The following is a 14658-nucleotide window of genomic DNA, read 5'->3' as shown; positions in this document are numbered from 1 at the left end:
GACCCTCAATATGTTTTTTTCCAATGGCTCATAAGAAACGGCTGGAAGTTATTCCCTCACAAGACCACCCGAGATATCTGAGCTGGTTCTTTTGGTGCATTGTCATTAAAATCATGGCAGAATTTTTTTGGAGTCAATATCCATTAATGGAGAAATCCTACTTTTGAGATGAATACTATCTCTATGGAAAATTCATAATTCAGATTTACTTCAAATATGTATTTCTTCAGACTATTCAGCCTCTACTAGAAAAAAAAGTAGTGAGCTAGTGTTCATGCGTTCAATGTCAATTTAGAAATCAGATAGCTATGGGGAAGAATCTGTTCCTGAATTGCTGAGTGTGTGCCTTCTCTACCTTCTTCCTGACAGTAACAGAGAAGAGGGCGTGTCCTGGGGTGGTGGGCGTCCTTAATGATGGACGCCACCTTCCTGAGGAACTGGTCTTTGGATATCATGGAGGCTAGTATCCATGATGGAGCTGACTAATTTTACAAATTCTTACAACTTCAATCTTGTGTAATAGCTCCCCCCCCCCCCCCCCACCCATGCAGCCGGTCAGAATGTTCTCCACTGTACACTGTACATAAGTTTTTGAGTGTTTTATTTGGCAAACCAAATCTCCTCAGCCTCCTCATGAAATATAGCCACTGTCTTGCCTTCTTTATAGCTGCATCAATATGTTGCTACCAGTTTAGATCCTCAGAGATATTGACACCAAGGAACTTGAAATTGCTCACTCTCTCCACTTCTGATCCTTCTGTGAGGATTGGTTTGTGTTCCCTTATCTTACCCTTTCTGAAGTACACAATCAGCTCTTTGATCTTGCTGACAATGATCGCAAGATTGTTGCTGTGACACCACTCAACTAACTGGTATATCTCACTCCTGTATGCCTTTTCATCACCATCTGAAATTCTGCCAACAATGGCAATATCATCATCAAATTTATAGATGGCATTTGTGCTATGCCTAGCCACACAGTCATGGGTGCAGAGAGAATAGAACAGTGGGCTAAGCACACATCCTTGAGTGTGCCAGTTTTGACCGTCAATGAAGAGGAGATATTATCACCAATCTGCACAGATTGTAGTCTTCCAGTTAGGAAGTCATGGATCCAGTTGCAGAGGGAGGTGCAGAGGACTAGGTTCTGTAGCTTTTTGATCAGGACTGTACAAATGATGGTGTTGAATGCTGAGCTATAGTCAATGAGCAGCATTCTGACATGGGTATTTGTATAGTCCTGGTGATTCAAGGCCACATGGAGGGCCATTGAGATCATATCCGCTGTGGACCTATTGTGGTGATAAGCAAATTGCAGTGGGTTCAGGTCCTTACTGAGGCAGGAGTCAATTCTAGCCATGACCAACCTCTTAAAGCATTTCATTACTGTAGATCTGAGTGCTACTGGACTAAAATTGTGAAGGTAGCTCACGCTGCTCTTCTTGGGTACTGGTATAATTGTTGCCCTTTTGAAGCAGGAACTTCTGACTGTAGTAATGACAGATTGAAGATGAAGATGTCATTGAATACTCCGCCAATTGATTGGCACAGGTTTTCAGAGCCTTACTAGGTACCCCAGGCCATTGGGCCCTGCTGCCTTGCGAGGGTTCACCCTCTTGAAAGACAGCTTGGTATTGGCCTCTGAGGCAGACATCATGGGTCACTGGATGCTGCAGGGATCCTCATAGCTGTGGGTTTCAAAGCTAGCCTAAAAGGTGATGAGCTCATCTGGTAGTGAAGCATCGCTGCCATTCAAGATGTTGGGTTATGCTTTATAGGAAATAATGGCCTGCAAACCCTGCCAGAGTTGACATGCATCCAATGTCACCTCTACCCTCTCCCAGAATTGTTTTTTGGTTCCTAAAGTAGCCCTCCACTAGTCATACCTGGTTTTCTTGTACAGACGTGGGTCACCAGGCTTAAATGCTGCAGATCTGGCCCTCAGCGGACTATGAATCTCCTGGTTCCATGGCTTTTGGTTTCAGAATGTACACTAAGATTTCGTAGGTACACACTCATCCGCACAAGTTTTAATGAAGTCAGTGACAACTGTGGATGACACACAAAACAGTAACTTTGTGCGTCACCCATACTCGAAAATTATTCCCTAAATACAGTCCAGTTCACTGCTGTGCTTCCCTAATCCATACTTTCTTGGTCCTCACTACAGGTGCTGCAGTCTTCAGTCTCTGCCTATACTTGGGGAGTAGAAGTAAGAGTTTGTACTATGGCTGATTGGGTCCCTCCCTTTGGTCTAGACTCATTGAAGCCAATTATATCATTCCAGTGAAGTTAAGAACTTAATCATATTGTCCCTGTGTATGCCCTCTTCTCATTGCTACCATCAGGGGGGAGCTACAGGTGCCTGAAGGTCAACGATTCAGGAACAGCTTAGACCATTAGACATAAGAACGGAATTAGGCCATTCAACTTCTCGAGTCCGCTTTGCCATTTCATCATAGCTGATCCCAGATCCCATTCAACTCCATACACCTACCCTCACCATATTCCTTGATGCCCTGACCAAACAGCTTCCATTTTAAATATACCCATAAATATGACCTCAGCTGCAGTCTGTGGCAGAGTATTCCACAGATTCACAACTCTTTGGCTAACTTCTGTTCTAAACGGTCACCCTCAATTTTGAGGCTGTGCCCTCTAGTTCTGGATACTCTTACCAGAGGAAACATCCTCTCCACTTCCACTTTATCTAGCCCTTTCAACATTTAGTAGGTTTCAATGAGCTCCCCATTCTAAGCTCCAGTGACACAGGTGCGTGTCGGCGCGTGGCCAAGTGGTTAAGGCATTCATCTAGTGATCTGAAGGTCACTAGTGCAAGCCTTGGCTGAGGCTGCATGTGTGTCCTTGAGCAAGGCACTTAACCACACATTGCTCTGCGATGACACCGATTCCAAGCTGTATGGGTCCTAGTGCCCTTCCCTTGGACAACATCGGTGGCGTGGAGAGGGGAAGGCTTGCAACATGAGCAACTGCCGGTCTTCCATACAACCTTGCCCAGACTTGCGCCCTGGAAACTTTCCAAGGCGCAAATCCATGGTGTCACGAGACTAATGGAGGCCTACATACACATGCCCAAAGTTGCCAGACGCTCCTCATATTTTCACCCCTTCGATTCTGGAATCATCCTCGTGAACCTCCTCTGGACTCTCTCCAATGACAATACATCTGAGGGGCTCAAAACTGTTGACAATACTCCCAAGTGTGGCCTGTCCGATGTCTTCAGCATTATCTCATTACTTTTATATTCTATTCCCCTTGAAATAAATGCCAACATAGCATTTGTCTTCTTTACCACAGATTCGACCTGTAAATTAGCTTTCTGGGAGTCTTGCACCTCTGTTGTTTGAACCTTCACCCCATAATTGTCTGCACTATTGTTCCTTTTACCAAAATACATTATCATACATTTCCCAACACTGTATTCCATCTGCCACTTTTTTTCCACTCTTCCAATTTGTCTTAAGACCTGCTGCAATATCTTTGCTTTCTCAGCACTACCTACCTCTCCACATTCCTTTGAATCATCTGCAAAATTTGCCACAAAGCCATCATTAACTAAATCATTGACAAACAATGTGAAAAGTAGCGATCCCAGTACTGACCTCCGAGGAACACAACCCCCTTTATTTCCACATGCTGCTTCCTGGCTGTTAGCTTTACCCATGCCAGCATATTTTCTGTAACACTATAGGATTTTATATTGTTAAGCTGCCTCATGTGAGGCACCTTCTAAAATGCTTTCTGAAAATCCAAGTAAATGACGTCCACTGCCTCCTGTTTGTCCACCCTACTTGTTACTTCCTCAAAGAACTCTTAACAGATTTGTCAGGAAAGATTTCCCTTTGACTTTGACTTTGCTGACAATATGACAATAGACCATGCTGACTTTGACTTATTTTATCATTGGTCTTCAAGTACCCCAAAACCTCATCCTTAATCATAGACTCCAACACTTTCCCAACCACTGAGGTTAGGCTAACTGGCCTATAATTTCTTCTGTTTTGTCTTCCTCCCTTCTTAAAACAGTGGAGTGACATTTACAATTTTCCAGTCTTCCATTTGCAAGCTTCTTCCCCTCTGCCATCAGATTTCTGAATGACTGAATTCATATGTCGGTGTGTATGTGTATATATATTTATTATTATCATTAGTTGTTGAGTGTCATTGAGTTGTCATTGACTCATGGCGACCTTATGGATAGTGTAGTTGTCCATAGGGTTTTTGTGGCAAGATATGAAAGTCCAATGCTGATGCCACTACTCACCTCTGGCCGACCCACATATCCACATATGTACACAACAAATTTCAAGGCATATGCTGGTGATATTAAGCCAGATTCTGATTCGGACAAGAGGGACCTTCCTTCATTGGGGACTGATTAACTTATTTATTTACTTAAAATTGTTTTCTTTATTTTCCATCTATAGGAAGACCGCATTCTCTGCAGTCGGCATTTACTAAATGCCAGTTATATTCTAATTCTACTGGCTGTTGTTATCTTCTTTGTATCTGTGGCATGTGGAATGAGAAAAAAGCCAAGGCACAAAGCAACAAATCTATATAAGGTAACCAGGCTATTCGAGATTAATTGATTACTTTATTAATAAGCAAAATATTAATAACAAATAAACTCTTCTTGGGCTTCAAGCCGAGTACAGGTATAGATTATAACCAACATTTTGATGACAGACTCTGCCAGCTTCATCAGGGATGATGCCTGGGCATGTCTAATCTGGTGATATTTATATCCCTGTATTCCGTCCCTCCTGATTGGTTAGTCCTCATCCAATCAGGTTTCCGCTCTCCTACCTTGTTTACAATTGAATTCTATTTCTTAGAGCGAGACCTTTGTCTTTGCTAAAATTCTTTTTCTCCAGTTTAATTTTAATAGCTTCCTTTACCAGGCAGTCTCAAAAACCATTGGCACGGCATAGTAATTTTGTGCTGTCAAAGTCAATCCTAGCCATTGCAAATGCAATGTTCTACCACCAATTTCTCCAGGTAACCCAAATGGATACAACTTCTGTGCTCCTTGATGCGCATTTCTACTGTATACACATGCTGCTCCGCAGTCACAGGGAATTCTGTAAATGCCTACTGACGCACATAAACTCTGGCTTGAGCTTCCTTATAGGTTTATGGATGGTATTAATCTGTAATACAGTGGTATAAATACCACCAGACTAGACTTGCCCAGACATTATTCATGAAGAAAATGGAAAATGGCAGAGTTTGGTGCATGGAATGCACTGCCTGATTCAGTGATGGAGGCAGATACACTAGTGAAATTTAAGAGACTACTAGACAGGCATATGGAGGAATTTAAGGTGGGGGGGGGGTTATATGGGAGGCAGCGTTTGAGGGTCAGCACAACATTGTGGGCCGAAGGGCCTGTACTGTGCTGTACTATTCTAAAACAGTGAGAATAGGAATAGAATGAGGTGACGGATAAATGCGTGGCTGAGGGATTGGAGCAGGGGGCAGGGATTCAGATTTCTGGATCATTGGGACCTCTTTTGGGGCAGGTGTGACCTGTACAAAAAGGACGGGTTGCACTTGAATCCCAGGGGGACCAATATCCTGGCGGGGAGGTTTGCTAAGGCTACTGGGGAGAGTTTAAACTAGAATTGTTGGGGGGTGGGAACTGAACTGAAGAGACTGGGGAAGAGGAGGTTAGCTCACAAATAGAGAAAACTTGTAGACAGTGTGAGAAGGAGGATAGGCAGGTAATAGAGAAGGGATGTGCTCAGACTAAAGGTTTGAGATGTGTCTATTTTAATGCAAGGACTGTTGTGAACAAAGTGGACGAGCTTAGAGCGTGGATCAGCACTTGGAGATGTGATGTGGTGGGCATTACAGAGACTTGGAGGGCTCGGACAGGAATGGCTACTTCAAGTGCCGGGTTTTAGATGTTTCAGAAAGGACAGGGAGGGAGGCAAAAGAGGTGGGAGCGTGGCACTGTTGATCAGAGATAGTGTCACGGCTGCAGAACAGGACGCCGTAGAGGGATTGTCTACGGAGACTCTGTGGGTGGAGGTTAGGAACAAGAAGGGGTCAATAACTTTACTGGGTGTATTTTCTAGGCCACCCAATAGTAACAGGGATATTGAGGGGCAGATAGGGAAACAGATCTTGGAAAGGTGTAATAATAACAGAGTTGTCAAGGTGGGAGATTTTAATTTCCCAAATATCGATTGGCATCTCTGTAGAGCAAGGGGTTTAGATGGGGTGGAGTTTATTAGGTGCATTCAGGGAGGTTTCTTGACACAGTAAGCCTACAAGAGGAGAGGCTGTACTTGATTTGGTATTGGGAAATGAACCTTGTCAGGTGTCAGATCTCTCAATGGGAGAGCATTTTGGCGATAGTGATCATAATTCTATCTCCTTTACAATAGTTTTGGAGAGAGATAGGAACAGACAAGTTAGAAAAGTGTTTAATTGGAGTAAGGGGAATTATGAGGCTATCAGGCAGGAAATTGGTGGCTTAAATTGGAAACAGATGTTCTCAGGGAAAAGTATGGAAGAAATGTGACAAATATTCAGGGGATATTTGTGTAGAGTTTTGTATAGGTACATTCCAATGAGACAGGGAAGTTATAGTAGGGTACAAGAACTGTGGTGTACAAAGCCTGTAATAATTCTAGTCAAGAAGAAAAGAAAAGCTTACAAAAGGTTTAGAGAGCTAGGTAATGTTAGAGATCTAGAAGATTATAAGGCTACTAAGAAGCTGCTTAAGAAGGAGAGCCAGAAGGGACCTTGAGAAGGATTTGGCAGGCAGAATTAAGGAAAACCTCAAGGCATTCTACAAGTATGTGAAGTGTAAGAAGATAAGATGTGAAAGAATAGGACCTATCAAGTGTGACATTGGGAAAGTGTGTATGGAACTGGAGGAAATAGCAGAGGTACTTAATGAATACTTTACTTCAGTATTCACTATGGAAAAGGACCTTGGTGATTGTTGTGATGTCTTGCAGCAGACTGAAAAGCTTGAGCATGTAGATATTAAGAAAGAGGATGTGCTGGAGCTTTTGGAAATTAACAAGTTGGATTAGTCGCCGGGACCGGACGAGATGCACCCCAGGCTACTGTGGGAGGCGAGGGAGGAGATTGCTGAGCCTCTGACGATGATCTTTGCATCATCAATGGGGATGGGAGAGGTTCTGGAGGATTGGAGGGTTGCGGATGTTGTTCCTTTATTCAAGAAAGGGAGTAGAGATAGCCCAGGAACTTACAGACCAGTGAGTCTTACCTCAGTGGTTGGTAACTTGATAGAAAGCATATCCTGAGAGGCAAGATTTATGTACATGTGGAGAGCTATAATATAATTAGGAGTAGACAGCATGGCTTTGTCAAGGGCAGGTCGTGCCTTACGAGCCTGATTGAATTTTTTTGAGGATGTGACTAAACACATTGATGAAGGTAGACCAGTAGATGTAGTGTACATGGATTTCAGCAAGGCATTTGATAAGGTATCCCATGCGAGGCTTATTGAGAAAGTAAGGAGACATGGGATCCAAGGGGACCTTGCTTTATGGATCCAGAACTGGCTTGCCCACAGAAGGCAAAGAGTGGTTGAAGACGGGTCATATCCTGCATGGAGGTCGGTGGGTGACCAGTGGTGTGCCTCAGGGATCTGTTCTGGAACCCTTACTCTTCGTGATTTTTATAAATGACCTGGATGAGGAAGTGGAGGGATGAGATAGTAAGTTTGCTGATGATACAAAGGTTGGAGGTGTTATGGATAGTGTGGAGGGCTGTCAGAGGTTACAGCGGGACATTGATAGGATGCAAAACTGAGCTGAGAAGTGTCAGGTGGAGTTCAACCCAGATAAGTGTGAAGTGGTTCATTTTTGTAGGTCAAATATGATGGCACAATATAATATTAATGGTAAGACTCTTGGCAGCGTGGAGGATCAGAGGGATCTTGGGCTCCGAGTCCATAGGACACTCAAAGCAGCTGCACAGGTTGACTCTGGTTAAGAAGGCGTATGGTGTATTGGCCTTCATCAATCATGGAATGGAATTTAGGAGTCGAAAGGTAATGTTGCAGCTATATAGGACCCTGGTTAGACCCCACTTGGAGTACTGTGCTCAGTTCTGGTTGCCTCACTACAGGAAGGATGATGAAGCCATAGAAAGGGTGCAGAGGAGATTTACAAGGATGTTGCCTGGATTGGGGAGCATGCCTTATGAGGATAGGTTGAGTGAACTCGGCCTTTTCTCCTTGGAGCATCAGAGGATGAGAGGTGACCTGATAGAGGTGTATAAGATGATGAGAGGCATTGATTGTGTGGATAGTCAGAGGCTTTTTCTCAGGGCTGAAATGGTTGCCACAAGAAGACACAGGTTTAAGGTGCTGGGGAGTAGGTACAGAGGAGATGTAAGGGGTACGTTTTTTACTCAGTGAATGGTGAGTGCGTGGAATAGGCTGCCGGGAACAGTGGTAGAGGTGGATACGATAGGATCTTTTAAGAGACTTTTGGATAGGTACATGGAGCTTAGTAAAATAGAGTGCTATGGGTAAGCCTAGTAATTTCTAAGGTAGGGACATGTTCAGCACAACTTTGTGGGCCGAAGGGCCTGTATTGGGCTGTAGGTTTTCTATGTTGAAGCTGTGGACTGGTGTGTTGGAATGGGAACTGGAATTTAAATGTTTGGCCACCAGGAAGTTCAGCCATAGTTTTTAGGGAGAGTAAGGTGAGCTTTTTAGAACAGAAGCAGGATTGTTGAATAACAGGATAGCGATTCATTAGAGAAATAGTATTACAGTTTTTAAAAAAACAGATCTGAAAAAGCAGAAAATGACCATGGAAATGTGAGTGGTCCCATGTTTAAACTGGTCTAACCTGCCCTTAACAGGCAGCAGCAGGGATCAGAGTAGTATAGGCTGCCTGATTTTTAACTTGCTACTCCTGTGTATCCATGATACTTAACTGAAAAGCAAGTTGCCTAATTTTAGAAGAGTTGTCCAACCACTTCCTCCAAAATTGTCAGTATAGAGAATACAAATGGGATCAGGCTGATGCGTGAAGCCTTTGTGGTTGAATAAATTGCTAGCAATTTCTGTCTGAAGATAGATGCTGCAATACTGTTACTGATGAAGTTTATGTGGAGGAAGTTGCTTTCTGCAACACAGATTTTTAGCAGGTTACATATGGTCTGTAATACTGTTTGAACATTACATACAGTGTAATAAAAATGACCTAAAATGCAATCATCCAAGTCCTATAACTAGATGAAGAGAACTCAATTAAATGAATAACACAAAAAACATTATACTTGTTCACTTATTTATTGAACAAAAAGATCCAATATTACATGCATTTGTTGGAAAAAGAATGTGAACCTTTGCTTTCAGTAACTGGTGTGACCTTCTTGTACAGCAATAACTTCAACTAAACGTTTCCATTAACTATTGATCAGTCCTGTACATTGGCTTTGGAGGAATTTTAGACCATTCCTCCCTACAAAACTACTTCAACTCTAGAGTGTTAGTGGACTTTCTTGCATAAACTGCTTGCTTCCGGTTCTTCCACAACATTTCTTTAGGATTATGGTCAGGACCTTGACTCAGTTATTCCAAAACATGAATTTTCTTCTTTTTAAAACGTTCTGTTGTTGATTTACTGTTGTTTTTCAGATGATGGACTGCTACCCTGACATTTTCCTGTAAGAAAATTCAAACAAGAGGACATGATTTGAGAGTTAGGGGGCAAAAGTTTTTTTTTTTTGCTTTTTTAAAAAAAAATTTATTAGTTTTTCAAAACATTTTACAAATTAAAAACCCCAAATCCCAATGAGGAACATTAATACAGTGCAAAATTAAGCATACAATAACAATATGCTACAAAGGAAGAGAATTTAACAAAAAAGCACCTAAATTAAAGACAAGTAAGCTTAGTATCCTCCCCAAGCCCCACAACACGAGAAAAAAAACAACAACTCCAGACCGACCACAACACAATATAGAGAGTATAAGTCAGGTCAGTCAAACTCCCAGACTGTGAATACACTTAGCAACAGAGGATAATAATGCCTACTACCAGAAAAAAAAGGGAGCTGAAAGCAAGGGACCGAAAAGAAAAAAAAACCCTAGTCAAGAGGAAGGTTATGAAAGTACTCGATAAAAGGTCCCCAGACCTTATGGAACTTTAGATCCGAATTAAGAACTGAATAATGAATTTTTTCGAGGTCCAAGCAGGCCATAATGTCGTTAAGCCATTGCGCATGAGTGGGCGGGGCAACATCTCTCCATCTAAGGAGTATCAAGTGTCTAGCCAGGAGAGAGGCAAAGGATAGTATTTGGCATTTGGTCGGACCCAGACATAAATCTGTCTCGCCCCAAAAACCGAACAGAGCAATTAAGGGGTTTGGTTCTAGGTGCTGATTCAGAATACACGATAACGTAGTGAAGACATCTTTCCAGAATTTCTCCAAGCTAGGACAGAACCAGTACATATGGATGAGAGAGGCCACGCCCCTCTTGCATTTATCACAGAGCAGAGTAATGCCAGGGTAGAATCGAGATAGTTTAGATTTAGACATATGGGCTCTATGAACAATCTTAAACTGTAAAAGGCAATGGCGAGCACAAAGAGAGGTTGAGTTAACCGATTTGAGAACTGAGTCCCAGCTCTCCTCGGATAAGGAGATATTTAAATCCTGCTCCCAAGCCATTTTAATTTTATCCACAGGGGCCCGTCGTAAGGCTGCTAGTTTATCTCGGATAATTGATATTAAACCTTTACCTAGTGGATTAATGGAAAGAAATAGGTCCATAGCATTTTTCGCAGGCATTTCAGGAAAGTTAGGAATTAAAGGAGCAATAAAGAGTCGGATTTGGAGATATCTGAAAAAATGAGCGTTAGGCAGATTGAACTTAACAGAGAGCTGCTGAAAAGAAGCGAAGCGATTATCAATGAAAAGATCTTCAAAGTGTCTAATGCCCTTCCTATACCAAACATGGAATGCTGAATCGTACGTAGTAGGTAAAAAAAGGTGATTACGTGCGACAGGGCTGGAAACGGAAAACCCCTGGAACCATAGCATTTCCTGAACTGAGCCCATATACGCAAAGTGTGTCTAACAAGAGGATTAGCTATTGATCTGGGCAGACTACTAGGGAGTGCAGAGCCAAGAAGTGCAGAGATAGATAATTCTTTAGTGGAGAGGGGGCAAAAGTTTAAGGGTAACACAAGGGGGAATTTCTTTACTCAGAGAGTGGTAGCTGTGTGGAATGAGCTTCCAGTAGAAGTGGTAGAGGCAGGTTCGGTATTGTCATTTAAAGTAAAATTGGATAGGTATATGGACAGGAAAGGAATGGAGGGTTATGGGCTGAGTGCGGGCCAGTGGGACTAGGTGAGTGTAAGCGTTGGTACAAACTAGAAGGGCCGAGATGGCCTGTTTCCATGCTGTAATTGTTATATGGTTATAAGATGTCTTGATACAATTTTGAATTCATTGTTCCCTCAATGATTGCAAGCTGTCCAGGCACTGAGGCAGTACAGCTGTCGCAAACCATGATGCTCCTTCTACCATGCTTCACAGTTGGGATGAGGTTTTGGTGTTGGTGTGCAGTGCCCTTTTTCCTCCAAACATAGCAATGTGTATTTCTGCCAAAAAATTCAACTTTTTTTCTCATCTGTTCCACAGAACATTGTCCCAGAAGCGTTGTAGAACATACAGATGGCCTTCTGCAAACTTGAGATGTGCAGCAATGTCGTTTTTCTGGAGAGCATTGGCTTCCTCTGTGATGTCCTTTCATGAATACTATTTTGTTCAGTGCTTTTCTTACAGTGGACACATGAACAGAGACTTAAACAAGTTCCAAGATTTCTGCAGGTCTTTTACTGTTACCTGTGGGTTCTTTTTCACCTCCTTCAGCATTGTATGTTCTGCTCTTGGTGCAATCTTTGCAGGATGCCCTCTCCTAAGGAGAGTAGCAACAATACTGAGTTTACTCCATTTGTAGACCATTTCTCTTGCTGTCGACCAATGAACACTCAGGTTTTTAGAAATTTTTTTTAGCCTTTTCCAGCTTCATGCATCTACAATTCTTCTAAGGTCCTCTGAAAGTTGTTTTGATCTAGGCATGATGCCAATAAATAGATATTTCTAAAGAAGAGTCAGTAACCTGACTTTGTGTCACTTTTGCAAGCCACCTCTACAACCCATACCTCCAATCTCATCTCATTGATTGGAACCCCTGACTCCAAATAGCTTTTTAGAGGGTATTACCCCAGAGATTCATTTGGATAATTTTTCTCAATAAATAAGCAAACAAGTATAATGTTCTTTTTGTGTTATTTATTTAATTGGGTTCTCTTTATCTAGTTTTAGGACTTGGGTGAAGATTGCATTTTGGGTCATATTTATGCAGAAATATAGAAAATTCTACAGGGTTCACAAACTTTCTAGCACCACTGTATGTTCTGTGATATTATTTGTAATGAGCTCTGAATCAATGCAGGCAAGTGGGATTAATATTGATCAAGGGTTCCCAATCTGAGGTCTTCAGACCCCTTACTTAATATTATTAGTTCATGAGATAAAAATGGTTGGGAAACCCTGGTATAGATAGATATAATGATCAGCATAGATCAAGTGGGCCAAAGGGCCCATTTCAATGCTTTATAATTCTACAATTGTTTAAAGGCCTTATTAGTTTGTGTTTTAAGGTTATAATGATTTTGTATGTTATTGAGAGCATTTTAAATTTCTATTATGCTTGTGCCAATTGTACAGCACAGATAACAAAAATATCCAGTTCTACCAAACAAATTGTAGGTCTCTCTATTCCAGTATGTTTCGAAGGTTGTAGCTGCATTTTCCTTTGATGAGCTCTGTTATGGAGGAAATAAGGATGCTAGAGTTGTCTGCTGCATCCATTGTCAGAAAAATAAATTGGACATGTTCTTTTTCAAATGTTTTACCTCTCATTTGCAATCCTCTGAATCAATAGATAGATGAGAATGTGTTAGCCCTCATTTTTCTCACCCTTCATTGCATGTACCAACCTTCTTGAAAGATCTGCAGGAGAGATACCAGAGGGTAGCTTATCTGATGGAACTACACTACAGCATGTTAATGGCCTGGAGATTTGGCATGTGCCACATAATGTACTACATGACTCAATTTTACCATAATCTCTAGTATACAGTATTCACTATCATTTTTGACATTAGATTTGGGTCTTTGGTGGGGATGACATGCACAGCTGGACATATGGATCAAATAATGTTCATGGCACAGTTGGACATGATTTGTAGCATATTCTTTTGTTGGTATGGTGCCTTAGCATTGAAACAGGTCTTTACTGAATTGTTGAGATTCTCTTCAGTGTTAAATGGGAGGGAACCTATGTTACTTGATCTGTTGTGGGGTTCCAGTTCATTAACCTTTCCATTTCTTCTTGGTAGGTTCTCCCAATTACAAATGTTACCAGAGTTCCCAGTTGCCCCTCTTAATGACTGCTGTCCCAATTACTTAGTCACTGATCCCAAGCCAGGATATTCTCCTACTTTCTGCTCAAACTTTGGTGTGCCAGATCTTATTTCCATCAAGTCATGTACTCATCTAGACATGGTACATTTTGTAGCGTGGTTTCTTTAGAAATGGTGTGATTGTCTTGACATTCATGAGAGTATTTCCTATGTTTTTCTATATTCCAGGTCCATCTTCGAGAAATGTGATATTAAACCTTGTGGAGAGAAATAAACCAATCTGTTAGAAAATGGAAGATTTTTTTTTTCCAACTTGGTATCTTTTATGAGTTTCTCCAAAGTAAAATATTATAAGTAAATATAACACTAAATTTGTCCTGACGAAGGGTCTCAGCCCGAAACGTTGACAGTGCTTCTCCCTATAGATGCTGCCTGGCCTGCTGTGTTCCACCAGCATTTTATGTGTGTTGACTAAATTTGTACTCTTCCTTTGGAGTGAATTACTTTTGGAGCTAATAATTTTGCCTTTAACAAATGATATTTATTTCTTGAGCCATTATAATTCTCTAATAGTAGGTGGAATTTTTGAATTGTGTTCAACCTGCCAGTCAGTCTCCAGCATGCATCCAATCATAAGACCTAACAAAGTCAACTTCAAACTTCAGTAATAATTTGCTATTTATTTTGAAAGTGTTCAGTTTTGTCTTGACCAGTTTTTAAAAATAGGGTAAAGCCATTGGAATGATAGCTGAATCATTTATTTGTTAACTTGATCTGTTGGCTTAAATATAGACATTATAAAAACATTGTTTTAGGATATCTTAGTGGCATCTGTTTGGAATTCTAGGGAATTTATCAGATTTTTTTTGCATATTTTCTATGTTCACATGTCTGCCAAGGTATTCATGGACAACTCAGGCAATGTTGTCCTGATTGGTGAATAAATAGAATGAAATCATATGTCTTGCATCAGATTTTCTGTGTTTTAGTGTTGGAAAAGCTATCTAAAATATGCCTTTAAGGTCTGTCTGTTTCGGGGGTATTTCTAATTTTACAACCCATCTGTTGAAAAGGAATTAATTTTCTTTATCATACCTAATTTTTACTGGGAATTGGAACATGAGTTAAATAATTTCTAGAGGATATTATTTGTTTTGTTTTTGTGATTCTGAGTCTTTCAGTGTTGTTAGTATTG

The 14658-nt window shown here is 41.3% G+C and overlaps 1 protein-coding gene across 8 annotated transcripts in view; it reads left to right on the top strand.

Moving 5' to 3' along the window:
- The window catches only part of LOC140738480 (transmembrane protein 248-like), a 39295-nt gene extending 24874 nt beyond the window's left edge, over positions 1-14421 (top strand). For 7 of the 8 annotated variants that reach the window (XM_073065804.1, XM_073065799.1, XM_073065800.1 and 4 more), the window contains 2 exons: positions 4449-4586; positions 11674-14421. In XM_073065804.1, coding sequence (XP_072921905.1) covers positions 4449-4586; positions 11674-11697 — 162 coding nt within the window. In that variant the 3' untranslated portion in view covers positions 11698-14421. The remainder of the gene's footprint in view (positions 1-4448; positions 4587-11673) is intronic. The other variant, XM_073065803.1, reaches the window with a different exon arrangement.
- Positions 14422-14658: the final 237 nt, after the last annotated feature.

The sequence above is a fragment of the Hemitrygon akajei genome, chromosome 14 (genome assembly GCF_048418815.1).
Source record: "Hemitrygon akajei chromosome 14, sHemAka1.3, whole genome shotgun sequence".
In the NCBI taxonomy this organism is placed as follows: Eukaryota; Metazoa; Chordata; class Chondrichthyes; order Myliobatiformes; family Dasyatidae; genus Hemitrygon; species Hemitrygon akajei.
The sequence above is the reverse complement of the archived record's forward strand: the minus strand, read 5'-3'. Positions and strand labels throughout refer to the sequence as shown.